Source organism: Artemia franciscana, chromosome 15, assembly GCF_032884065.1.
Source record: "Artemia franciscana chromosome 15, ASM3288406v1, whole genome shotgun sequence".
Lineage (NCBI taxonomy): Eukaryota > Metazoa > Arthropoda > Branchiopoda > Anostraca > Artemiidae > Artemia > Artemia franciscana.
This window is the reverse complement of record NC_088877.1, coordinates 32,559,382-32,587,065: the sequence shown is the minus strand read 5'-3', so window position 1 is coordinate 32,587,065 and position 27,684 is coordinate 32,559,382. Positions and strand designations below refer to the sequence as shown.

The 27,684-nt window shown below is 35.5% G+C and overlaps 1 protein-coding gene across 2 annotated transcripts; it reads right to left on the bottom strand.

Annotated features, from left to right (window-relative positions):
• Positions 1-669: 669 nt before the first annotated feature.
• LOC136036374 (mitochondrial protein C2orf69 homolog) lies at positions 670-22,409 on the bottom strand. Of its 2 annotated transcripts, XM_065718548.1 has the most exons (6): positions 22,274-22,409; positions 19,888-20,015; positions 16,960-17,084; positions 14,074-14,322; positions 4,809-4,915; positions 670-978 (listed from the first exon to the last, which is right to left on the bottom strand). In XM_065718548.1, exons 1-6 carry the CDS (start codon positions 22,278-22,280, stop codon positions 773-775), a joined length of 822 nt encoding a protein of 273 aa, XP_065574620.1. In that variant the 5' UTR covers positions 22,281-22,409; the 3' UTR covers positions 670-772. The 2 variants fall into 2 exon arrangements, with proteins under 2 accessions (XP_065574620.1, XP_065574621.1); XM_065718549.1 differs by lacking the exon at positions 19,888-20,015 and having other exon boundaries at positions 671-978; positions 22,274-22,384.
• Positions 22,410-27,684: the final 5,275 nt, after the last annotated feature.

The window sequence follows — 27,684 nt, the reverse complement described above, 5'->3', positions numbered from 1 at the left end:
CTATGACTTCTTTGACTATGAAACAAAATTTTATGTCGCCTGTGGAAACGAACTCGACATAATTGTAAAATTTAGTTTTCATCAGTTGTGAAAATACAGTTGTTCTGCAATATGGTTTTTCCCTCGTTTTGTTTGCATTGAGTCCATTCTGTGTAAACGGAAGAGGGGACAAGGGTTGAATTTGAGGTGAAGTTGTCTTTTCCAAAGTATGAAAATTCATGTTTTCTAGGTATTTCTTGAAAAAAGGGGGATACCCCAGCCCCCTCAAAACTTTTCTCCGCTGAAACTTTTAGCCAGTAGCGTGCATCAAGTGCTTTTTGTTCTAGAAGAAGTATTCGGCACTGTGAACTAAGAAATTAGGGCGTATTAAAATGAAGAACGTACTAACTCTGAAAAACCATTGTTTTTATAGACAGGTAGGTTGGTGCTTTATGAAGCATTTTGAAAATAGCTCAGCCCCCCTCCCTCCTGAAAACAGTGGTTATAGATAGCAAAATTTTATAGGGTTTTAGGTTAGATAAACGACAATTTTTATGTCTGTTTTGTAAAGCATTGAATCGGGTCCTATTCTGTTTAGTATAATACACCTTCGAACAGGCCGCTCGACTACAACCCGTGAAATGGTTCGAGGTTTCTAAGGGCTTGTGGTGTCGATGATTGCTTGATCCATAAATAACGTGTTTTGAACATTTTTTTCTATCAAAATTAAGCAAAAATCATTGATACAACTGTCAGAAAAAATTACATGTAGGAGAAACAATGAAGCTTGTAGTTACTCGTTAAGAAACAGATGAAAAACTGAAATTATTTTGAAATGATTCTCAATACTGGGATCTTCCTCTTGGTAAAGAAATTGACGTGAGATCGATGCCCCAAGATTTCGAAGTGTTTCTGAAAATTGCTTCTCTTCTTTTTTAATCCATGGTCTTCGATCATCTCGAATCTGATAAGGCGTCAGGAAAACATAGATCAATAAACCTATAATGTAACCAAATTGTACAATGAGCTACATAGACGGGTCAGGATTTCATTTTTTTTTTTTTTTTTTTTTTTTTTTTTTTTTTTTTTTTTTTTTTTTTTTTTTTTTTTTTTTTTTTTTTTTTTTTTACTGTTAGAAATTATTAATGATTATCTCTACTCAATACAAAATGTGCTTCAAATCTCTTGTATCTCTAGTTCAGTTTACTTCCGTTTAGATTTTTTCTGATTTTAATCATGAGAAAAAATCATGAAACGTGTTAACCCATCAACATTTATGTTTCAAAATGTTAAAATTAAGCCCCGTTTATCCAAACATTATGTCGGTCAAAATTAATCCCGCTCACGTGGTCGAGTCAACCGCCTTTTCCAGCAGAAATTCTGAGAAGAAAAAAAAGATAGTGTGGCGCCCAGAGTAACATAATTCTATCAAATTGATCATAAATTTTTGATAATGATTGATCATGTATCGTCATCTTTGACAAACAGTATATTACCTGCTTCATAGGCATTAAACATATAAAATGGACAACAATCTCTTCAGAAACATAATTTTTTCATAATTGCAAGAGTTGGCGAATGACCTTCCACTTACCCTGAGCGATTTTTGTGATCCTCACGTGAGTTTCGAGTAGGTGTACTTTAGCATTTACCATGGATCACTACATCGCTAGATACCAGCTTTTTGTTTTATCCTAGTTGAATATATTTCATTCTATCACTTGTCGTAAATTTTTGCGACTCAAAAACTGCAGTTGCCCATCATACGTTTCTTGTAGAGAATACATTTTCCGTGCAGCACAAAGAAGGTATTGATTAGTTGAGAGCAGGGTTGCCACCTCTAGTGATTTAATCACTATTTCTAGTCGTTTTTGTATTGCCTTAAAAATTACTAAATCAGTACATAAATCAATAGATTATTGAACCTAATTACGAAATCAGCCGAAAAAAATCACTGTAATCTTCTGTTTTTCTCACATGGTGGCAACTCTGGTTGAGATTATCTCAATATGATTTTCTTTCTTAAGGTTAGTGGGGACTTAAGGCCTAGAAAAAAATTAGGCCTGCACCTGTAAATTTGGCCTGAAAATTGGAAATGCACCTGTATACCTTACAATGCATGAGAGGGGGCTTATAGGTCTGTATGAACAAAATTTGCCCTTTCGTCGTTGCCGCCAGTGAATTTTTTACCTGTGGGTCTGTAGGACAAATTTTGTATTTTATAGTAAATCGTTTATTCATATATAGCAAATTTTATAGAAAATGTTGGACTAAATAGGGATGATTTATTAATAAAATCTATTTCAAATTTAATTATCAATTACATTCGCCGTCACTGGTGACATAATTTCGCTACTAAACCATATAACCAGAAATAAAGTTAATAAAGACCTTATGCGAAGTTGTTTAGTTTTCAGCACTGACAGGGTAATTTAAAATTATGCTAAAATATTTTTTTTTAACTTGATTGGAGTTTTAAATTCAGAAATCACAGCTGACCATGTGTTATTGTGAAAAGCTTAACAGGTGTTTTAAATTATTATCTCGCTTTTTTTACTACGATTTTCGTGGCACCAGGCTGATGATAATTTAAGGCTTGATAAGCCGCTAGGCAATGGTTAACATCGGCTTCGTTTCTATAACTTTGTATGTTGAGCCTCCTTTAAAGCGTTCCAAAGACGGTTTTCAGGGATAACTCCCTTCGGGAGATTATTCCAAATGGTGGTGCAGCGTCTTAGAAAGTTAGACTACTCAGAACGAAGTGCCTGCAAATTTTTCACAATGATTTTCCTCGGCTTTGGTCCTAGAATTGCGTATGTGAACCTCTTTCAAATGTGTTCCAAACACGGTTTTCAGTGATAACTTCCCTCAGGAGACAAGTCTAAAAGGAGGTGTAGCGTCATAGAAAGTTGTTCTTCAAATACTGAGTAGGCGTTGTCTATGTGTTTGCCACATTGATCTGGAAATCAGTGATGCAAGCATTGCTTGCAGAAAACAGCATTGACACAGTTTAGATGTTGATCTAAGTTTTTAGACTAATTTTGGACATCCTATGGATGAAGCGAACAATACCACCATGGTTCATTATGCCCAATCAGCAAAGAAAGTGTTGAAGCAGTCATGTGAATTGTTTAAAGCCTGTAATGTGATTATCAAAATCACCAGTGTAAACATTGCTCTATTAGGAATGTTTCTCATTTTCATAACTGAAACCAAAGCTAGGAAAAAGGCACGAAAATGTGGCAACCTAATTTGGGCAAAATTATGCCCTTTTTGGGGCAGTTCGTGCTACGTTTCCCATATGCTTCAAACGTAAATTTGAAAATATATTTGAAAAAAAAATTATGGATGTCCGGTTTTTCAAAACGTATCTGATGGTGCAAATAAAACTAATCAAATAAGTTATCATCTAAGTGGCTTAGGTTTTGATTGGACAGTTGCTTGTTCACAATTTTCTGCATGTTTTCTACTGATGTACACAGTCATTCTGACACCACCAAGAGCAATAAAATGCAGTCTGATTGTTGGAGTTGGTCTAGCGGAAACTTACACAGCAATTCATATTTTAAAAATTAACAAAAAACCGGGAATCCCGTTTTCAATGAAAGAGACCACCATATGCAGTTTTTAGTAGTAACAGGCATCAAATTAAATCAAGGAAAAGCTTGTGAAAAACATGGAAAACTAAGCTAAAAATACATGGCATCAAACAGATTAAAAAGGTATAGTTTTCCTTCAGATATGTATTTATTTTAGGCGCAAAAAGCACTTTATATTAACGGTTCAATAAAATACGCTCGTGATTCACGGTTCTCGGTCCCAACATGGAAGAAAATGTGGTACTATCTGAATAACTTCAAAAGAAAAATTTTAGAAAATTATCATTTTCAAGTATGTTTAGACCTAAAGCGGGCCCAAAAAACCAAAAAATGTTTTATCCATATATTCTTGATACTTTGATCGTAAGTATATTTGTTATTTCGTTCTTTTATCTTTTTTATTTTGCTTAAAGATTCAAGGGTGTGGGGTTGAAATATAGCAAAACCCAGAGCTGTTCATATCGAATGAACTATATTCAACCCTTAATTCGCTACCAGTAAAACTAGAAACACAGCATTAGGTAAAAAGCAAAGTTTTTTTCTAAGGAATATGCTGTTCAACGTAGCCGTTGAACCGTCACGATACATGACTTGCAACGCAAACGGTTTTTTGCAACAAAAACGCTGGAACATTTGTGCAAAAACATAGATGAATGACCCTCAGAAACACCACTTGAAGAGTTATTTTAACTCTTAAAATGAAGTAAATAACCTTACAGTATTTCTTACAAACGAAAAACTCCTGTATTTCGAAATTTGCCTTAAAACTAAATATTTTATTGGTTTTAATTCTCTCTGCCCTTATACTGTAAAACACAGTTCTGCTAAAATCACAATCTTTTCATGGTGAATCTACTTCGCAAAAATATTGTATTTCAAATTCTGCCGGAAAATAATTCTTTTTCATGATTTTAAAGCACTTTGTATCAATTAATTTTTCAACACTCTGATTCAGATAATGATTAGGACTAACTTTAATTCGGCTAAAACAGTGCCCTCTTTGTATCAACCGTGTTTCAGAAAAAAACAATGACTGTAAACACACGAACGGATAGGATGTTTCTTTTTTCTTTTTTTCTTCTTTTTTAAAACAGAAGCAAGAGAAGACAGCCACGATAAAACAAATACCCTTTTTCCAAAAGGGATAACTCATAGTTTATCTACAAGGATAGGTCAAGTATCTTAAGACTATACAGCAAGTTAGCATTAAAATAGAAATAAACCATTTACCTGTTTTAGCGAGGGTTTCCAAAGGGCCTCTACTCGTTATCCAAGTTTCTTTTCCTCCGCAATGCCCTCCGTCTAGCCAAATAATTCGTTTTATTGAAGTTTTTATCCTTAAAATATTGTAAATGTTAGAAATAAGCATACATCGGTTAATAGAAATGCATTTTAAGTGGGGAAATAGTGGATATTTGAATGGATTAGAGTGGAGAAGGAGCGTGTGTAGCTGTGTTGGCTTCGGTGGCTTGGTACTGTAGTGGGTTCTTAGTAATAGTAGTAATCACATACAGTTTAGTTTATAAGTAGCTGTAAGAAAAATGATTAGACTTCATTATAAAAAAAAAAAAAAAAAACAGATACAGCTTAGGATTGTAGGGTTTGCCCATATTTTATAGATGTAGGATGATAGGTTGCCTCTGGGATTATGACATACCAGCAGGGGCCGAGTAAAATACGAATTATCCTCTGATAGAATGGCAAGGATTTATGGGAAATGATTTAGAGGAAGGGAAGCCACGTTAAAGGGAGAAGAGAGAACCTCAGAAAGAGTGAGAATTTTGTTTCCAGCATACATTTTGGTTCTCAAAATATGACGAGGTTTTGATTTTTCTGACTGAAACAAAAAATGTTTTTAACATATACTAGAGGCTGAAAAAAGACTGTCCTTCTGCAAATGGTTCCTAGCAACAGCCGGAAGACAAAATTTTTCTATTCTTTTTCTTTTGAATTTATGGCTTGTCACATATTCCGACTAAAGTGCAATTCACAAATTAGTTTTCAAATGACCCTTATAGACTACAAGCATAAACTCAACACAATCAATCAGATTGTCTAACCGCTTTTCCCGTATATTTTCGGGTTCGTAAGATAATTTGAATCAACTGCTTTTACAAAGTACATTAAAATATATCTCCTTTTTTGCTTGTCAAATTTTGGAACTTAAAGCTTAATTTATTTATATTTTTTCTATTTTAGTTTTGGCAGATCTTCGACAAATTTTGACTAATGCAGCTTTGCTGCATAAATCAAAATTACTGAGATTTTTCTACAGACATGATATATTAAAAATACCTGTATGGTAACCTTAAACAAAAGAAAATGGAAAAGAACTTGCTTAAATTCCCGAGGAAAGAAGAAGATAGATAGATAGATAGATACATGTTTATCTACAACAAGAATTAAACCATATAAACAAACAGCGCAAATGCCTAATGGCATACTTAAGCGCGGGGTATATCACTAAAAAAAAACACACAAACAAAAGAAATAACTTTGGCTTAAACTAATGTGCACTTCTTACGGAAATCAAACTTCAACACTCACAACGGAAAATATTATGGGAGACTAGCAACATGATTTCTTAATAACTTCAGAAATTTGTTTCTATCATTACAATTTCTCACATCTATTGGGATTAAATTCCGAACTTTTGGACCAATATGACGCAAACTAAATCCCGCTCGCACGGAAAGAATTATACTAGTTATTACTATTATTGATATTACTAGTTATGATAGAGCAGAACTGTCTATGATTGTTTATATGCCCTTTTAATCCCGGCAAGCATATAGTATTTTCGTTTAATCTAAACTCCCTTAAAGTTTCAACTTATTTTCCTTAGTGTTCTAAGTTGCAGTAAGCGTAGAAGTACTTTTAAAATTATACACATAGTGTTTTCTGGTTAGGTCAACATTCGGCACAACTTACCCGTCTAACTTAATAATGTAATCTGTTATTGTGATATTGCTTTGTCACCCTTTTGACAATCTACATGATCATGGTTCGTTTTGATTTAGTTCAACATCTGCCTAAAAATTCCTTAAACGGTTCACCTTAATACCCCTAGCTTATTTAGAAGCAATTATTGTAATAGCATTAGTATCAGTATGAAAACATCGTTTTTTTCCAACATCCCCTAAAACAGTCGATGTTCCAACTTAATACACAAATTAGTTAATAAGATACGCTCTTTGGCGATCTAAATGCACATAGTGTCTTTTTTTAGTTCGAATTTTCTATCAATATTCTCTCAAATCTTACCTTCATAGACTTAGCCTTAATAGTGCTAGTATCACAGTAGTTGCAGTGGTAGTAGGAGAAGTTGTTGCAGTGTTGTGTTAGTAGTGGTAGTAGCAGCAGTATTTAGCGGTAGTAGCATATACATCTTGCCATTTCATCAGTTGAACCCTTTCATGATGCCCCGGAAGTTTCACCTTGGCACGATAAGCCGTTTCAAAAATTGTGGTGATTTGCGCTTTTGAGCCCCTTTTGTCGCCCTTTTCATCTTAATGCTCTAAGTCTTACAAGTTTTTGCAATTGAAGTCGTAGTTGGAGTAGTGTTGTAGCAGTAGTGGTATTGGTAAAAGCAGTAGTAGTAGCAGTGTTAGTAGTGACATGCGTATATTACCTTTGAATGAATGAATGAACTTTATTACCCGTAAAAGTATAAAAAACACAAAGTACGGAGTATTATAAATAAACAAAAACAATAAACAGCGAAGAAAAAAAAAATCAAACTAACAAAAGATAACATGGACTAATTAACCAGTATCAATACGGAAAAAAAGCTGCAGAGGGTCATAAACGTGAATAAAGTTGATAGTCTTTTTACATAAATCATCACTGGAAGACCGAATCTGAGAAGGCACATCTTTTAAACCAAATCGAGCAATTATTTTTTTGTTTCGGTGCCATCTAGGAAGCCGGAGGAGGAATTTGCAATATCTGAAATAAACCGTACGTAGAGTATGTCGATCTTCCTTACGAAACAGATGAGCCAGCCTGATAAGAACAAAATACAGGGGCGCAATAAGCGTTATAAATCATGCACAAACCGTTGCGGTTATAACGGCTTTTGTTTGGGGATATTTTTCCGTAAGCGACGCGTAGGTTTTTCACGGTTTGATTCACTAGGGATGAACAGGTATTGGAAAGTGTTGGGCCGAAACACAGACCAAGCCAACTAACTAAAGAAGAACATGGTAGAACTGCAGTCCCAGCAACGAATGGAGCAACCGCATAAGGGCTATTAAAACAAATAAACTCGCATTTAGACGCACTAACTGACAGTCCAATCTTAGATAGTTCATTGTTTAATATAGTAAAATTAGAAAGTAATCCACGGCGAGTCCTGGCAACAAGAAGAACGTCATCTGCATATGCAATAGAAGACAAACCAATATTACCGTAAAAAACAGAACTTTTAAGGGACGCAGGCACGATGCAAGCACGCATTTAAATATACTAGGAGACAATACGGCACCTTGCCGAACTCCCTTATTAATTTTTACCGGGTCAGATATTTGGTCATTCCAGGTAACTTGAATTTTAGACTTTGAATACCAAGAAGACAATAAACTTGGTACGGAAGGATTAACACCTGAAGAAGCAAGGGAAAATAGAGCATGAGAGTGCACAATATTGTCCAAAATTCCGGAAATATCAACAGTAAGACAATATAAAGACATTTTAGTTTTTACGGCATCTTTCATGAGTCGGCTTAAAACATGATGTGCATGGTAGCAACCGAAACTTTTCCGAAAACCAAATTGAAAAGGCGTAAAATCTCAGTTCAACTCAATTTCTGGTAGTAACAAATGTTCAAGCAACTTACTTAAAAAACACGATACTGTAGGGACGATAAGTTTCACATGACGTGGGGTCCTTGCCTCGCTTTTGAATAGACGTTACACGGCCACAAAGGAAACTATCAGGAACAAGCGACTGTGCTAAGCAAGACTGTAAAAATATTTGTAGATGGTTAAGTGGAGCAGGACAATCATAAGCAAAAAATCAGTAAGAAAGGCCGTCACCATCAAGACTATTTGAACGCTTAATTTTTCTTAAAGCCCGGCGAATTTCAGATATTGCTACAGGCTGGACATGAGCCTGCAGGAGACGGTATGGTAAAAGCGGTTTAAGCAACTTATAATAAAAAGACTGTAGAAAACTATTAAATACACTGAACACACGCTTATAATGATCACCAAAATTAGCTAGCTGGAGACAAGACAGGGTAGATAGGGAACATTTCTCACTAATAATAACCTTATTCCAGGAGGCCTTATATCAACAAAATTAGCTAGCTGGAGACAAGATAGGGTAGATGGGGAATATTTCTCACTATTAATAACCTTATTCCAGGAGGCCTTATTGGTGGGGCCTGGCCATGCATTCAAGCGTTCTCTCTTCAAACTGGCCTTATATTCAAGTTTACTCTTTTGTTTCACAGAGAAAACAGCCCGGACGATGGTCGGTCACATGATATCCACATACGTAGCCAAAATTTGCCTTTTTGCTTAGCACGTTTTACTTCAGGATCAACGTTCCAATTAGGCTTTCTTGTACCAATCCGAACTTTATCCATAGGCACTGCAGCTTTGGAAGCTGATTTAAGGCAATGGACAATTTGATAATAATAGCAATTTAGGTCAACTCTACTTGAAGGCGAGGAAACTGACGTTTGCAGCAGGTGGTATGGCACTTTTATGGTCGACAGTAAAGCAGTTAGCGTAGCAAGGTATAGTGGGACATTAGCACGATCCCAGTTCAACTTCGTATTCCACTTCGGCTGAGTCGAAAGTGTTTTGCCAGATAGCTCACAGGACAAATTACAGCTATGAATAAGGTGATCGTCATCAATCTTCTCTTCGTCCACCCTGACAATCGATGACATTAAGCTGGAACTGGAGATCACGTGAACCAGGTTCGATTTTGAACAGCCTCTGTTATGAATATACGTGAATGGAAGGCTCTTAACTGTGACGTGATATATGCTAGGAAGTGATTCTAGCAAGAGGATTGACCTATCGGAGGTACCAAGAATGTCACGATTAAGGTCACCAGCTAAAACCCTATTTAGGTCTTTCAAACGTAGACTTTCGAGTAGAGACTTTAAACTGGAGCAACATTTAGCGAAAGATGTGAACGATGCTATAGAACGTCGATCGCAAGGTAAGTAAACGTTTATAAAGGCGGTACTGTCACATTGAATCGCTAAGAACGGAAGAAAATTGCTAGGCCACCGAAAGGGCGGCCTCTAGTTTTCTTGTCCTCTTGCGAAAAAAATGGTGGACAGAAGATCGCTTCAGGCTAGAAACGTTTGATTTGGTCAAAAGATGTTCTTGCAAGAACACTATGTCATGGACTAATAAATCATTAATTAACAAGTCTTTGTCTTTTGTGCCGTTAATATTGAGAGAAGCAAAACCTAAAATGGTGGCTTGGTTCATTTTGGAGCAGAGTTCAGAGCGCGTTTGATCACTGGGCAGTTCATACTATAGGAAACATGAGCTTCGCCGCAGTTGGCACATTTCGGAGCCTCTAAGCAAGGATTGTCTTTAGTATTGGAATGGCATCCAGAACATTTAGAGCACTTCATCTCATTCGGGGCACATGGGCAGTGAGCTAACGAATGATGGATACTTTGGCATCTAAGACACCGTCTGGACAGTTCTTTGTATTCCGATATTTTAAAAGACTCGTAACCCAAGCGCATACCTGTAGCGATGGCAGATTTTAGTGCAGCGGAATCAAGGAACTCTAAACGGAATGTATGAGAAGAGCCGATCTGGCTGGCCTCAACAAGACCAGGAATAGCGGAGATGAGTATACTGCTAGAAACACTATCGGGAAGTCCCCTAATTACTCCAAGAGGTTTGCGATCAATCACTTTAGCAAGAATATTTGGATAGCTCGCAACAGCAGATGCGGCAAGAGAATTGGCGAAAACTTTATCCCGTGTAACAACAACCCATCTTTTCCCTACCGGATCGGATTTTATCGACATAATTCCGTCACATCCGGTGAAAGAATCAAGCTTTTCCTTGCGAGAAACGGGGTCTCTTAGTTCTGGAGGCGGATATTTAAGAACGACGGCGTACGAGGGTTTGCGATTGGTACCCTTACTATCTGAGACCAAAGAACTATTTATAGACGTTGCTGGACTATTGAGGTGAGCAAGCGATTTTAACTGATCAGGACACTGGTTGACTTTTGCGGTAAGGATATAATAAGCTGACGCCGGAATGCTAGGGACTTCAGAGGGGGATTTGATCACGAACTCTGAAATATCAATATTTTCTGCAGAGTAGCGATAATGTCCGACGATGAACTATTCTTAGCACTGGGTCCCGAACGACGAGGTATAGGCTCATCTGGGAAGCAATTGCTATATAAAAGTTTCTTAGCACCAAGAACATCTTCATACGGGAAAAAATCACTAGCGTATTTCACAATCGACTGATGGTCCAATTCCTCATCGAGATTGTGCTGAGCAAAATTCAATACTGTGCAATAATAAAGCGTACTGGTATTCCAATTGTCCATGATAAGCAAATTTCACTCACGACTCGGCTACAGTCCAAAAACAATTAAGCGAAAAAGGTATATCCACAGAGAAGTTCTCAAGAAGCACAATTATGAAATGATCCACACTGGCTAAATGAATGCAATGAGAATAAATAATAACTTATCTTTGAGTGGCGCAAGTAATCCAGTGATTTGCAAGTAATCCGAATATTTCAATGCACTGCTCAGATGATAGTAGTGCTGAATACTAACTCACAGCCACAATCCATAAATAATCCTTAAGCCATAATCATATACAAGTTTATAAATTTATCTAACAAGCTTCAATTACAAGTTCAAAAGTATTTCACTCGTTATTTATTCCAAACAGGTACAGAGTTAATCCGGCTTAAATTCAATTTGTTGTTGACTGGTCAACTACCAAAAGAGAACTTTTTGTTGGTTGGTCTTCCCCTTTAAGTATTTTCTGAATGTTCCAACTTAATCCATTCTCGGGATACGCCCTTTTGACAATCTGCATGCACATAATGTGTTTTGATTTAGTTCAAATGCACCCTCAATATTCTGTCAAATTTTCAGCTTCATTTGATTAGCCTTAATTTTACTAGTATCATAGTAGTAGTGGTAATAGTAGGAACAATAGTAGCAGTGATAGTGTATTATTAGTAGCAGCAGTAACGGTAGTAATATTAATAGCAGAAGTAGCAGATACATTTTGCCTTTTGGTCAACTAAATATACCACTAATGATACCCCTGAAGTTTCCTCTTGATATGATAATCCTCTGAAGTTTCCTCTTGATAGTGGTAATAGTAGTAGTTGTGGTAGCAGTAGAAGCAGCGGTAGTTGTAGTAGTAGTTGTAGCGTGCAAATATTGCCTTTTTGGTTGATTATTCATCTCCCTTATCATTTCCTGAAAGTTCTAAAATAATATACTCAATTGTTCCTGATTTACGCCCTTTTGACAAACCATATACACATAACATGTTTTGATTTAGTTCAACACTCCCCTCAACATTCCTTGAAAGACTCACCTTAATGCCCTTCGTATTTTGCGAAGTAGTAGTCAAATATGCATATCTTTTCTCAGTAACATATACTATATTTAAACAATGAACAAATTTCCTTACTTACAACCCTTGCCCTCAGGTCTCGAAGTTGATATCCCTAAACGCATAATTACGGAACCGCCAACATTGCTGAAAAAATAGATGTCTCAAAGCTTTGTTTGGATGTTTATTTTTGAAAATGATAGGTGTGGGGGGGCTGGTTGCTCAAAACACTTGATTCTTAAAAAGGGAACTATAACTTTCAGTTTCAAATCATATGAGCCTCATCTGAAGTTTATACGACAACCCATTCCATGAAAACCCTATGCCTCCAGGGCATAACTTACAACCCTTATCCCAGGGTTCTGGGGGGTTGTTTCAACCCTGGAGGCATTGTTATCTGTTTTTGGACTATTTTGTTTTAACATGGATATTTTACAATTTCAATCAGATACTTTACGTGAAAAGAGGGTAGTTAGGGAGGGCTAGTTGACCTACATCACTTTTGACTCTAAAGCAGAACTCGAACTTCCAGTTTTCAAAAAAATGAGCCACCTCTTAAGTTTACATAACCATACCTTCAATAAAAACCTTAAATGCACCCGGAGCATAACTTACGATCCTTACCTCTGGGCTCTGGTGGTTTGTAACAACCCCAAAAGCCTTGTTATATGATCTTTTGACTAAATTGAATAAAATGGATATCTCAAAATGTCTATTGTCTGCATTTCGGGGAAATACGAGATGCGGGGAGGGGGCAGCTGCCCTCTGATCACTTTGACTCTTAAAAATGGGAATTCAAACTTCTAATTACCTTTCCAATGGGACCCCTCTGAAGTATATACGACCACCTTTTCTAAAATAACCTTATATGTCCCCAGGGCATAACTTAAAACCCTTGCCCAGGGCTCTAGGGGGCTGTGCCAACCCTAGAGGTATTGTTTTATGTATTTTGGAATATTTTGAACAAAATGGCTATATCACAATTTAAACCAGATGCGTTTGGTGAAAAGTGGGGTAGTCAGGAGGGACTAGTTGCCCTCTATCACTTTTGAGTCTTGAAAAAGAACTAGAATTTCCAATTTTTCCACTAAATGAGACTCGTCTAAAGTTTGTACAACCATTAATTCCATAAAAGCCTTAAATGCCCCCGGGATATAACTTACAGCCCTTGTCCCCAGGCTCTGGGGGTTTCTTTCAACCTCAAAAGCCTGGTTATATGATATTTGGACTATTTTAAATAGAATTGCTATCTCTAAATTTCAATTGGATGCATTTCGGGACAATACGACGTGTGTGTGTTTGAGGGGGGGGGGTAGCTTCCTTCCAACCACTGTTACTCTTACCATGGGAACTATAACTTCCGATTACCAATCCAAAAAGCCGCCTCCGAAGTTTATACGACCACCTTTTCTATAAAAACCTTATATGCCACTATGGAATAACTTACACCCCATGGCCTAGGGGTTGTGGGGAGTGGTCATCCTCAAAAAAATAATTTCTGGAACTTTCAACTACGCTGAACAATATAGCTATCTCAAAATTTTAATTGACGCGTTAGGGAAAATGAAGGGCGTGATTAGATAGAATATCTAAGACAGGTAAAATGGAGCCCTAATTTTTCTATAACCAAATCTAGTTTGCGGCATAACAATTTTTACCACTTGGATTTGCCGCTACGGCAGATATAGGACCCAAACTTTTTCATATCTCTACTATATAACAACAACAAAAGTTACATTTCAAACGTTTTCACGAGGAAGCCTGTTGTGTGCTTACTTTACCTCCAACTAGAAAAAAATGTTTTCCCGTACACAATTGTCGATTTGAAAAAAAAATTCAATTTTTGTTGTCAGGTAAGTATATAAAGATAAATTTTTCAGTCCCTTTTTAAAAAAATTTAAATTTACTTACTTATCTGTTTCTGTTCCAGAAAATGTTGAATAAAAATGAAATTCATGCACAAGTTGGTTAAGAACTACACATCCTTTTGAAAACCCAACTAAGGTTAGATTTACTTCAGAAAGATCTAAAGTTTTCAGTAAGGCATCAATTATTTTTTGAAGGTGTAAAAGTGCATAGTGCAGAGGTTCGTGTATTGGGTTGCCCATGGCGTCGCAGCGGACGTAGTTTGAAAACGATGCGAAGGTTCCCAACTCCATCCTGTAAGACGAATTTATTTTCTTATTTAACTTTATGGAACGTAGCAAAGAGGGATGTCGAAGTAGAAATACACGCAGATTATTTGCTCAGGGGGCAGAACTTCAGAAAACATGGCAAATACATTCAAATTATTTTAAGAATACAAGAAGCGATAGGACAAATCGTAATATTCTTAAGAATTGAGTGGAGAGGATGCATGTTACTTTGGGACCCGGAAACCCGTCCTTACTTTCTTTGATGGTTTTAAAACACCCTTAATATTGCTAAGTAACAATCTGGAGTATCATAAAATCAAGGTAGAAATGTTCGTATCTTGATTACTCCAAAATGGTTTGACCTCTCAGACCACCCCTCTCTCCTCCCTTGTTCAGCTACTTAACTGTAACTGTTGAAATGCATATATGATTTTTTTTATAAGGCAAATGTTGTTTTGTTTTTTTTTTACTTTTATATCCTCCATAAGTAAATTTATTGCAAGAATTTAATCTCACTTTTTGCAATATTGCCAAGAAACTCGGAAAAATGAACCAAAATACTAATTGCTTTCTTTAAAATAAATTAGCCGATAATTTAAGAATAATAGAATGGATAAACTTATCATTTCAGTGCGTGCCCTATTGGGATAGGAAAATAACCTTAAAAATTTTGATTTGCCTTAAAAGCATAATCATGCAGCTTAATTAGAGAGGCACCTATTTGGGTTCTTTATCCAAAGCATTAAGTTAAAATTAGCTGTATGAGTTTTTGCTGCGAAATATACATTCTTCACATCAAAAATTAATAGATGGCGCTCTGGCATATGCAATGATATCTTCAATATGATTTGTTGCTGTTTCCTGTTTCATGTCTTTTCCTTTTGATTTTCAGTCATTTTTTATTTTGTGTAATTTTACGCTTGTCATCGATACTGAATATTAATTCCTCCTTTTATCCTTTACAGACGCTAAAATAACATATTCTTTATTCAATTGTAATTTTCTGCAAAGCAGTTTGTCATCTTGTGTAATTTTACATGCGTTATAGATACTAAAAATGATATGATCACTCCTGGTGGCGCAAATGATATAGTTTTTGCCCTGAAAATGTGCTTATAAATATGATGTCACTCATACGGTTTTTATTCCAAAATTAAGTTTCCAAGCGAATTTTCTCAATCTCTTGACCTATCAAGAACGTTTTTTTTTCAAACAAGATAATGCCAGGATGAGAGTTTCCAATAAAAAAGTATGGAGTCTCAATTTTCTGAAAAAATTAATATATACATTAATAAACAATTAACGCTCGTTTAAAAAGAATAGATTATTTTCATATAATAATATGAATATAACATTATTATTCATTTTACTATTTTCTAATAGGAATTTGGGAGGGTATTTATATTGTTTTACCTGTTGTTTTATTTATAATTAGAAGTGTGTAATTTATCGATTGTGTTTCGATACATTCGATCTGAAAATTTTCCTGTCTAAAGTAAATACGACTTATACACAAATTCAATTAAAAACGGTTTTACCAGTTATATTACAGAACCAGTTTGTGGACCTGTCCCAAAAAGTCCTTTTAGGTTAGCTGCTAAAAAAGGCAAAAATCACATGAAAACATGTTCTTAATTTTTATTTACCTGAATAAAATGCCTCGTTTTATCTATCAGTCCTCGTTGAACTTCGTTGAAGTAATTATTCTGGGTCTGTTTTAATTTTTTCATTTTAGTTTTAAAGATCACATTTTATTATAAAAATTATTTTATTTATATAAGTGTTTTGCTGAAGACGGCTGTTGGATATAGCGCCGAAATATTCATTTAAGGTTTAAATAAATTTTATCATCTTGGAAATACCCTGTTGTTTTACCTGTTGTTTGATTTATAATTAGAAGTGTATAATTTACCGATTAGCTTTCAAAACCTTCGATCTGAAAATTGTCCTGTCTAAATTAAATAGGAAGATTGTGGTAAAAAAAAATCAAATTATTGAATTGCTCCCGTCTTAGAGTATTTATTCATAAATCAGTTAAAAAAGTCATACCTTACGGTAAAGAGCAGAGGTTTGAGGGTGGCAGTATCCCTCTCCTATACCAGACAATATCTGCTCATTTTCAGTTTTCGCTCTTCAGTTTTAATTGGAAAAATCTATTTTTTGAATTTAACTTCTGTTCTTTTTTGAAATTATATTCAGGGTTTTTAGGGAGTTTGCCAACCATGGGGTCAATTCAAGAAAATTAGGCGGAAAATGAAAGTTCGAATAGGGATAAAGCCTTTTCTTAGACAGTAATAATAACATTCACAAAATATACTGGATATTTTTATCACATGTACAGTGACCGTTATCAGCAGAGCAAGAAATCAAAATTACCTACGTCATTTAGGGGGAAGGAGCAAAGTGTATTTTCAAATCTAGGGGGGGGGACTTTTTTCAATGAAATTCTCCCTCAGGAAATCATTCCAAGTGGGGGTGAAGTGTATACAAACGGAGGTAATTGTCGAGATAGAAGGTATATAGAAGGTATTTTGTATCTTCTGGACCGTTGGATTTTAGTTTTGTCTAGTATTGCTACGTCTCGATTTTGACATTAGAGTTCGGTTTAGTAATTGTCTTCAAAGTAAATAAAAAGACAGAAAGAAAGGAAAAAGAAACATACCTGCTGGGCTTTATGACCAATACTGGGACATGGTTATTTTCTGACAGAAGTTTTGCTGTTCTTTGCAGATTCCACTCAGAAAATCGTTTATTGTCACGATGCTTTTCCATGGCTTCTGGCTCATCCTAAGGAGCATAAAAAAACAGCTTAAATTTACATCAAAGCCAATAAGGGAGGGGGATTACAATCTAGGCCGTAACCAGGGGGGCTCTGGGTTCGAACCTCACCCCCTTCCCCTGCAAAAAAAAATGTCGTCCGAATCATAAAAACGTAGCAAAAATAAATAAAACATTGTTCTGTTTTTAATTTTATTGTAATAACTTCTCCAACCCCCCCCCCCCTGAACAAAAATCCTGGGTACACTCTTGATCACAATTTAGATAAATCAAAAATGTAATTCTCACTTATTGTAGAAGTTTGGCCCATATTCTTTGAGATTACTGGACTTAATAGCTCCAAAATTTTGCAAAAGCACTGGAAATTTCGATTCAATCGTTTTATGTCATGTTTAAGCTTTATGTTGCAGCTCTACATTCAAGCTTTATGTTATGAGCTCTGTGTTCCAGTCCTGTGTTCCATATATATTTTGTGTTCTGAGCTCTATGTTTTAAGCTTTGCGTCCATGTGTGATCTCTATACTCGAATCTCTAGGTTCTAAGCTTTATTTCCGTGCTTAAGTTCAATGTTCCATCAGCTCTTTCTAACTCTTGAGTCTCACAGCCACTTAAGTGTTGAACCTCAATATAGAAAATTTTATTCAGATCCAAACCTATCAGCTCTTGACTAACTTAAATATAAAGCTAAATTGAAAACTGTATCCTAGTTCCGAATCCAATAACGGAAAGCTCTGTTCAACCCAGTCTCTTACCGGGAAAAGATAAGCAGATTTATTCCTTTTCTGCCTTGTATAAAAAAGTACTCTGAGGTTCTAGATTTGACGACCCACCCCTTCCCCAGGATTAATAGAAGTATATAGCTTTTGGCTATCTAATGGCTAAGAAACCTAAGATACCTTTTTCCTCGGTATGACGTTTAACTTTTTACTGGATATGCCGGACGGACCTGCCTGGCTTTCTTTGGCTTGGTCCATATTGCTTAATGTGCTACTGAAATTTCAGAATCAAGCCAATGGGATGTTTGTCAATAGCTTTGGTGACAACTTATCTATTTGAATAATGCTGGACGAGCTGGAGTATAACACTTTTGTTTGACGTGGCTTTTTAGAAACAAAAAACGGCAAAGGTAAGCAACAGGGTTTCAATATTTTTTACGTTTGTGTAGCATTAATATTTTTGGCAAGCTATATAGCTCAAGACAGCGCAGTGGACAAAGCCTTAGCCAACAACTCTGATGGTTGTGGTTCAAACCTGCCTTCCTAAATCCCTTTTCCTCGATGAATGGCAATTCTTGAGGTAAAATAAAATATAAATTCTCTGAAACGTATTATAAATTACAGATGTTTGTAGTCAAAATTTCGGTCGAATTATTCATTCTCGTGACAGAAAATTTCACAAAATCAAAACTATTGCTTTTTTTTAGCTGGAAAAGTAGTGAAGAGCCAACCAAAACCAGCAAGTCCAGCAGTTGAGCTTACCTGGCAAATAGCAGGAAATAAAGATAATGTCTGGTTATTCTAAAAAAGCAACATGCATACGTCTATTTATATTTAAGACGTAAAGGCTCTGCTAAATTAGTTGTTTTCTAAACAAAACTTTCCCTTTATTTTGAACAAAAATTATAACTAAGACCATAGTACAGCCACTTATTTTATAGAATAGATATTAAAAGTAGGTGACGTTTGTAACGTATATAGACACGGTGTATAAGGAAATGGCACCAGAAAGGGTAGTTTTTGGGTGTCATGTGGCACTTAATCGAATGCTTTCAAGACAAATATATAAAGTCACGTAAATGTAAGCATTAGCTTTAATTCTAGCATTTAACCATTTTTTAGGATGCTCCAGTGGCCTGTTAGTACTGGAGAAAAGAACAACAACAAAAACGAATAAAAAGACACATCAGGGCCACCCAAGCTTAAAATATGATTTTGTCCGCTTTCCAAGATAGAGAAGAGGGGGAGGGGTGAAAACCTCCTGTGAAGAATTTTCAGCCATGACAATTCTAATGGCATAGTTTGTATTCGATCAATCACAATTTTAAGGGATTTTAAGTTCTGAAACTCCCAAAAATTTGGTCTTTGTAATTAATTTTAACTATTAAGCGTTCCCTTTCCTGATCAGCTTTAAATAGGTATTCTATTCATTAGGAAATTTCTGTGAAAGGGCGGTTTCATTAATTCCAGTTACTCTGGGCTGTGGTTCATTGTTATATTGAAACTATTGCTTCCATTGAAATTAAATGAATATTTTTGGTGGCTTGCTTGAGGTCAGGCGGTTTTGCGCTGCGAATGATTGTTAGTTGTGCTGCGATGATATCGTTTTTGAAACATTATTGTGAATGATCATTCACAGTGAGTTTTGACCTTTTTTCGTGAGACTGAGAGAGCAAAGACACAAATAAAAAGTTAGCGAATAAAATGCTTCGTTTCGCTCTATTTTGCTTTTATGTCTGCGTCCACACCACACTGCAGCGTAATTGTCACTGATTTGTAGAAAGTATAATTCCCATTGATATATACGTAAAGAGTAAATTAGGGAAAACAGAGTTCTGTTGTATTTTAAGTTTCGGCATTCACGGCACAGTCAATTTGAATAACACCAGAAAACCACTAACTTGCGGAGTTCCTGAGGTGTTTTCATATCCACCTCTACACGACACCACAGAGCAATTCTTAATGATTTAAAGGAAGCAAAATATCAACTCATGATTATGTGAAGAGTACATTTTGCATAACTAAGTTCACTAATCTTTTATATCTTAGCACATAGTTATGGCACACAACGGTTATTCAGGATTTCAAAAAACTACCTGCACATCACCTCCAAAGTACACAAAGAGATGCTGAAGCAATGTCCTGTGACCTTTATTGTAGAAAATAACTGAATCTGTGCGTCCATCATGGCCACGAAGCGTAAAATGACGGGAATCTGATGAGCCTAATTTAAAAGAAAAAACGATTTCACTATTCATACCACCAATTCTGGAGGGATTTTCTAATTGGGTCATCACGTTTCCTTTAAGGATACGGTCAGTGGGATCAGATTGTCTAGATTTTAACAGATTAATTTGGCTCTCCATTGGAATACTTAGCACAATATCTAGCTTCATTTATTCGTTGCTGTTTTGGGCCCCAATTGGCCCCTAAATTGTTCGTTGCAGTCCCACAGGTTTCAGACAAAGCTAGAGTTTTATCAATCTCCATTCCCCTTCGCGCGTGATAAAAATTCAAAAAGTGTTGCTGTATAGCAAGCATAAATCAGGCAAAAGTATTAAAGAAGCAAGCAAGATAGTTACTTCCTGTCATCTATTTATCAACAGTCATGAATGAAATTATCACTATTAGCATCTTAAAATATACAACTATATTTGGAACGTTATATTTTCACATCTAGATAACTTGCTGTTTCGCTTTCTGGCACTCCATTTCTCTGTACAGTACTTAATTTCTCTGTTCAGAGGAGCGCCTTCAAACTGCTATTTTAAGCACTTATGGCTTGTTTGAATATCAGGTTTTCTCTTTTTCATTTAATTAATTTTGTTTTTCTTATCACCTTCGACACATATGCGATTTTTTTTAGGAAACATCGCGATCAGACTCAAAAATCCCATGTTAACGCGATAATTGATATAGGGCTCACACATTAGTTTTGTTCGCATCCAATTTCAAAACAGCAAAATGATTCCAAAAAATTTCAAAACAGCGAAATGTCCCTTATAAATTTTTCAGAAGGAAGCGCTTATAGTGAAAAAAAAACTTTTAGGAATGGATCCTGAGCCTGTATAATGGCCTGGAAAAGCCTTACGAGATTCCTACCCCTTTTCCTACATGGGGCAATTGCCATTGATGAACTTCAATGAACTGTGTGTTACAAATGTGAAACTTCCACTCATTAGCCTTCAGTAGAAATAAGGCCTAAAAAAATTGTTTTATGCTCAAATCTTTCCAAGATCCTGATTTGTTACGTTTCAAAGAATTTACACAAAATGCTTTGTTTTAATTTGAAAAAAAAGTTTAAAATCCAATCCAAACGATTGGAATTTTGTTTTTAAAACCAGTAGTCAAAGAAAAGTAAACTTGACCAAAATGACGGGCAAAATTCCTTTTTTTGTGAAAGTTGGTACCTCTATCTTATATGAAATCTGGACGGTCAAAAACCTTTTCCAATTCAGTTCCTTTAACTTATTAGTAATTCAGATGCAATTCATAACTCCAATTTATCGGAGAAGTTGAGATTCATAAACTTCCGACAATAATTCGAAAATCGGTAATATTTTGTCCGAAAATCGTAACAGCTGTAATTATTGGATGTTTGGCCGAATATTAATGCTAGATGCAAAAATCATATGCGTGTAAGTTTAGGGTTAGAATTCATTTTTTTAAGCTCCTGAGTTTAATTCAAAGTAATTGATACATGATAATGAGTGTGTTCTAGTAAATAAATGATAACTTACAATCTGTTATTATATTCCGTTCTATTACAATGGATATAACACAAATAATTAGCAATTTGTGCTACTTTAAGTAGAAACGGACTACAATGTCGGACCCTTTTACATTATCGTTTTAGAAGCGAGATTGGCTGTTATCTGCTGTTATTATGCGTACAAGAAGTTACTGACCATTAATGTAAGTGACGTTTTGGAGCACAAAATACATTTTCATTGAGTGCATTCGGACTTGAGTTCACTATTGTTGAACTGCGGTAAACTTCAACTGTTTTACCCTCTGTAGTCAAAGCCACTGTGGAGTGTGATTGTTTTACATCCGAAGTCTAGTTGACTTATTCGTAATTCCTGTTACTGAGTAGAGTTAGTGCGGAGTCACTTAGAATGTTGGCAATTTCACTTAGGGATTTCCGAATTATTTGAAAAGACTGCATTTAAAAGTACTACTTGGGCATATAAAAAAGACTCCATTTAAGTTCTTCGGAAATTTTTTCCAGGCAATCTGACACTTACCTTACTGACAAAGAAGCAAATTTTCGATGTTTTGACCTTATCAGAACCAAGATTCACTATAGTCAAGTCAGCTACCGCAGTGAACTCTATATTAAAAAATTAAATATTTAATATGTTATTGTTAGGCAGCAGTTTTATATAAAAGTTTAAAATAATTATTCATACCTACTGTGCGGAAACTCTATAGAAAATGAATATTTTGGTAAAATTAAAAAAATTCTTTTTTTTGTCTTACCTTCCATTTCGGAATACTTCTAAGAGCACTTAATATATAGATACACTTTGAACGATTGCTTAGTTAGGCTGTTTTAATAGATGGCTCTTGTTTTCAGTGTTACAACCATCAATGCCCTCAATCCAGTTTAGGAATGCCTTACTGACCATTCATTAATTACTTTCTTCTAGTGTAATAAACACTATTTAATTTAATGAGCAAAACACTGCCTTTCCATTTACAAGTGAAACAGAAATATATGTAAAACGGGTATTTTTTAGTAAGGCAGTGCAAACAAAATAAAAAAATTATTAGTATACAAATAATAATAAAAGTCTGAATATTTTGGGTTCACATCCTTTAGCTTAAATTTTGGTACTTACATGATATAGCGACGATACTTGTTCTTCATTTGAGCAAAACCGGTTTCTCTGCCTGCATTCAGAGATAATTAGCTTAGACTCAGTGAGATAAACTACTGTGGTGGCATATTTTAATTAAATATTTAATATGTAGAGCTGGCTGGTTAGATATATAATATTATGTATTCTGGGAGGCCTACTTTCCATAATTCTTTGATTTTTTTCCCGTAATTTTACAAAAGTATTATATTTTCATCATACTTTGGCATATTTCATTAGGATAGGGTGTGGTCGCTATAACACACAAGTACCTAAATTTTTAATCAGCAAATAGAACCTGCCTTAACGAACATAAAAAAAAATCAGACAAACGCTATACAGAAAACAAAAAGAAAAAACGAAGGCGAAAATCACATTTAAACAAAATATAATATAGTAAATACCAAAGCACAAACATTAAAGTATAAGGCAAAATGTCTCATTTACTATTTTACGTCTGAGTTATGTCCAAATTATGTTGTGACAAGAAACTCTAACAAAATTATGCTTTTTATTTAAAAATTTCACGCGTTCCTGAGGTTAAAATCAAATAGAAGTTAAGGAGCTATTACCTCTGAAAAAAATGAATGTATCTTTTGCATTACTAATCTTGCAAAAATCAAACAGTTGTCAACGAACTTTGTTAGATTAGAAAAGCAAAAGTTATTTAGTTTATCCAACATAATTGTTCATTAGCCTGTATTTGATTTTAACCTAGGGCCAGTGTTGTGGAAGTAATTAATTGCAAGTTTTTAAATACGTGTTTAATAACTTTTCGAAGTATTTAAACATATTTAATTGCTAATAAGATGAAGTAATTCAAATACGTATTTAATTATTTTTCCTGTATTTAAATACAAATTAACTTCTTCCAATATTCCCAAATAATTTTATCTATCAAACACAGATTTCGGGAGCAGATTCACTGTTTTTCGGACTGTATTTCCTGTAGTTAGCTTTCCAAGATGTTGACCTTTAAGAGCACCCGTAGGAACACAGTACTGGAGGACATCTATATTTGTAGAGTAGACGTGTAAAATCAGCAAAAGTTTCAGTAACCAAGGCAAAATTTATATTCGGGTGTCATTGTTAGTATTCAGGCTTTTGAAGTAAGGAAAGAATTTTGATGTTGTAACCAAACTGAACTGAGCAGTAAGTATACCAAAAATTAAACAGAAAAAGTATAATATTCTGTCTTAAGAAAATTGAAGGTTGGGCACTAAAATTAGGTGAAACATATGTGGAGAGGCCGTTTTTGACCGATTATTAAAATCTTATTCTATGCTTCAAGCTTTTACATCTTATCAGGCAAATAATAACATCGGGTTAAAACAGATACTCATGTGGAGATGGGACAGGTGATAAGAATAAAAATGGTTAACTTTATAGCGTCTGTTGACAGAAAGACTTGTCAGCGTCTACTTTTTAGTGTTCCTTCAACATCAAAACCAAGATTTGAGACGCAAAAATCCTTACAATTCAGATAAGAATAGTTTGTGGGTCATTTCGATGCAGTATGTCCCAGACTCGGACTAAAGCGTGGATGCCCAAACTGCAAGGAGATCGGGCTAAAAATTTTTACTGTTTTAAGCCTGAAGAAGAGATTATCGGACATCTAATTCCCTAGTGCTAGACCTCTTTGTCTTTTTGTGATGAAAAATTGAAATATTGGACAAATGAGGAATAAAAAAGTACAATTGTTCATATGGGCTTTTTTCTGTCTAGATATCCTAGAAAATAAAAGAAATTGTTACTAAGTTTTCTTCCACATGTATCTTACTCTGTTGAGGTTTTATTTACTTACTTCTTTAGCAGGTCAGTCAGGAAACAGATACGCGATACGAGATTCGTATCTCGCCAGGAAAGGGTTTTCAATCTCCAGTTCAACTTGAGGATTGCAGCAGGTGCGATTTGGAAGCTATTACAGAACAACCTCCTAGAAAAAGAACTCTAAGCGGAGATTTCTTTGAGAAAAAGCTAAGTAAACTGTCTCATAGGCAGATTTATGATCTCATAGTGGACTAAATAATTGAAGAATTGTGGCCTCTTGTGACTGCGTTGGAAAAAGCTTTCAAAAACCTCTTGAAAGGCTTGGTTTCTTATGTATCGAGACGCCCTGTATGCTCGCATAGACAGGTGGTTCCTAGAGATGATGCCAAATATAACGAAGAAATTTGATACCAGAAGTTTTGTGTCTACAACAATTTAAATGGGATTATTTCTGATTATACTCTTTTGACTAATTTTTTAATGTCTTCTTACTTCTAAGAGGCCAAAATTGCCCGGATCTTCCCTGTTGCCACCCATGCTATACATACACTATACATCCCTTAGAACAGCATAATTACGAAATGAGACATATTACATTTCCTACAAAAAAAAACACACACTGGTATTCTCTACCAATTGACCTAACTTGCGTCCTTCCATGTATTGTGTTTATAAGTTAAGACGCTGGCAAGGAAGGACTTGCTTAGGGAGGGGGGTCAAAATTTCACCCCGAAATTTTAGGTTTTCCCAAATTCTTCGGCTTTTTTTAGTCAAATTTTCAAATAAAATTTAATTTTTGAATATTGGCCTTCTCCCCCCCCCCAAAAAAAAACTGCGAATGTGACTACTAGTAATGTTAATTTTGAGATTGGAAGCTAAATTATAGGCTAAAATTCCCACATAATCTTACTATGCAGGATCTTTATATACAGTAGGTTCTTGGAAGGCGTGGGTGTTTCCTATAATTTTTGCATAGCTTAAATTTTTCAATTTTGTTTATTCTTAATTAAATATTTCCAGAGCTTGGGGGGGGGGGCATTTGTAACGTCAGAAATGGATAATACGGCTATTATTTCCAAGGGTTTTCATGGTGAGTTTTGAAGGTTCTTATGGGAAGTGTGATCGTATAAACTTTGGAGGGGACTTATCGGATTGGATATCGACAGTCTGATGCACTTTTTAAGAATCAAAAATAATCGGAGTGTAACCAGGCTTCCATTCCCATCGCACCCAGTTTTTCTTAAAAGCATCCGATTAAAATTTTGAAATAGCCCTTTTGCTCAAAGAAGTCCGAAAGAAAAATAACTATAACTTAGAGGTTGCATGAGCTACAGCCCTTGCCCTGGGGGTTGCGGGGATTTGACAATTTTTCCAAATTTTATGCGACCACACTTTCCATAAGAACCTTTTACGTTAACAATACATAATTGAATACGTTCAACTAGCATAATTTACAGCCTTTGCCTCAATGACTGGTGGGAAACATCAAACCTGGATCCATAGTTATTTACCTTTGGACTATTTTGAACAAAATAGCTATCTATAAAACTTGGATCAAAAGCATTTGGGGAAAAAGAGAAGGGAGAGTTTAGTTGCCCTTCGACAACCTTTGACTCCTAAAAAGGGAATTGGAACTTTCGATTTCAAATCGAATGAGCCTCCTCCGTAGTTTATTCGACTCCTTCCATAAAAACCTCATATGTTAAAAATAGTCAGCTTGCATAACTTACAGCCCTTGTCTGGGGACTGTGTGGGGTTTTCTGAACCTAGGAGGCATAGTTATTTAACCTTGGGACTATTTTGAACAAAATGATTATGCCGAAATTCTGGTCAGATACATTTGGGGAAAAGAGGAGTGGGGGGGGGGGGGACTAGTTCTGATCACTTTTAACTCTTGAAAAGGACACTAGATCTTCTGATTTCCAATCAATCAGCCCCCTCTGAAATTTATTCGACCACCCATTCCATAAAAACCTTGCTTGCCCCAGTTATAACCTACAACCCTGACCTTAGGCTCTGAGGGATTTTGTCGACCTTGGTAGCATTGTGGTATGATCTTTGACTGTTTTGAACAAAATGGCTCTCTCAAAATTTTGATCGGTTGCGTTGGGGAAAAAGAGGGTTTGGGGAGGTTTAGTTTCCCTCCGATCACTTTTGACTAACTAAGAGGCCTAGAACTTTCAATTTCCAATCAAATAAGTCTCTACCAAAGTTTATACGACTACCCCTTTCGTGAAAATCTTATATACCCCCGTGGCATAACTTACAACCCTCGTCCCCGAACTATGGGTGGTTGTGTAGAGCCTGAGGGTCTTGTTAGATGATCTTTAGGCTATTTTGAACAAAATAACTATCTCAAAATTTCGATTGAATTTGTTTGGGAAAAGAAGGTGTGGAGGGTGGGGGGGGGCTAACTGCCCTCTAATCACTTTCGACTCTTAAAAAAGGAACTAGAACTTCCGATTTTCACTTGAATGATTCCCTTTCAAGGTTTAGACGACCACCCCTTCCTTAAGAACTTTATGTATTAATAATGGAGAACTAGCATAACTTATAGCTCTTGTCCTGGGGGCTATGGGGGGAGCTGATATTTTCAAAGAAATAATTACTGGACCTTTCAACCCTGTTGAATATTTCAAATGGCTATTTAAAAATTTTGATTTTATGTTTTTTGGGGAAATTTTTTGGGGAATTATGTTTTTTGGGCTGCTTGCCCTTCAATCGCTTTTGACTCTCTAAAGGGCACCAAACCTTTAAATTTCCAATCGAATGAGCTCCTTTCAAAGTTTCTACAACAACTCATTCTATACGAAGTGCTTTGGTTTTTAGAAAAAAAAATGCATAATGCCCACTTTGCTCTTTACTTAGGCAGCACTATTGCGTTGCCTATGATTCACAAATGGTTATTTTATATTTTTCTTTATTTCTATTTCATTATTTTGTGTACAGGTTTTCTTATTATTCGGTGAGTGGCCCCTTATACCAAAAAACAAATATGAAGCTGAGACACGGTCTGTTGTATTTACAAATTTATTTCACCGCGAGTCTCTGGTTCAAAGAAAACGAACTAGCAAAAAATAATCTAACTTGAAGGACGCCAACAAATACTCTGCATATTTATAAATCTATACATTTTACTTGTGGCGTTGATGTGTCTTTATGTTATTTGTCAAATTGAACGCTCTGATTAAAAAAATGTTCATTATGCAAGTTATTAAAATGAATTGTCCTGTGGTGGTGCAGTGGATTTGACCTTAGCTT

Bases quoted from the DNA above. Each gene is read 5' to 3' on its own strand.
- LOC136036374 (XM_065718548.1), bottom strand. The intron at 14,323-16,959 runs GTATGTTTCTTT...TTCGTCTTACAG, and splicing joins TTGGTCATAAAGCCCAGCAG to GATGGAGTTGGGAACCTTCG. The intron at 4,916-14,073 runs GTAAGTAAATTT...CAATATTTTAAG, and splicing joins TCTGGAACAGAAACAGATAA to GATAAAAACTTCAATAAAAC.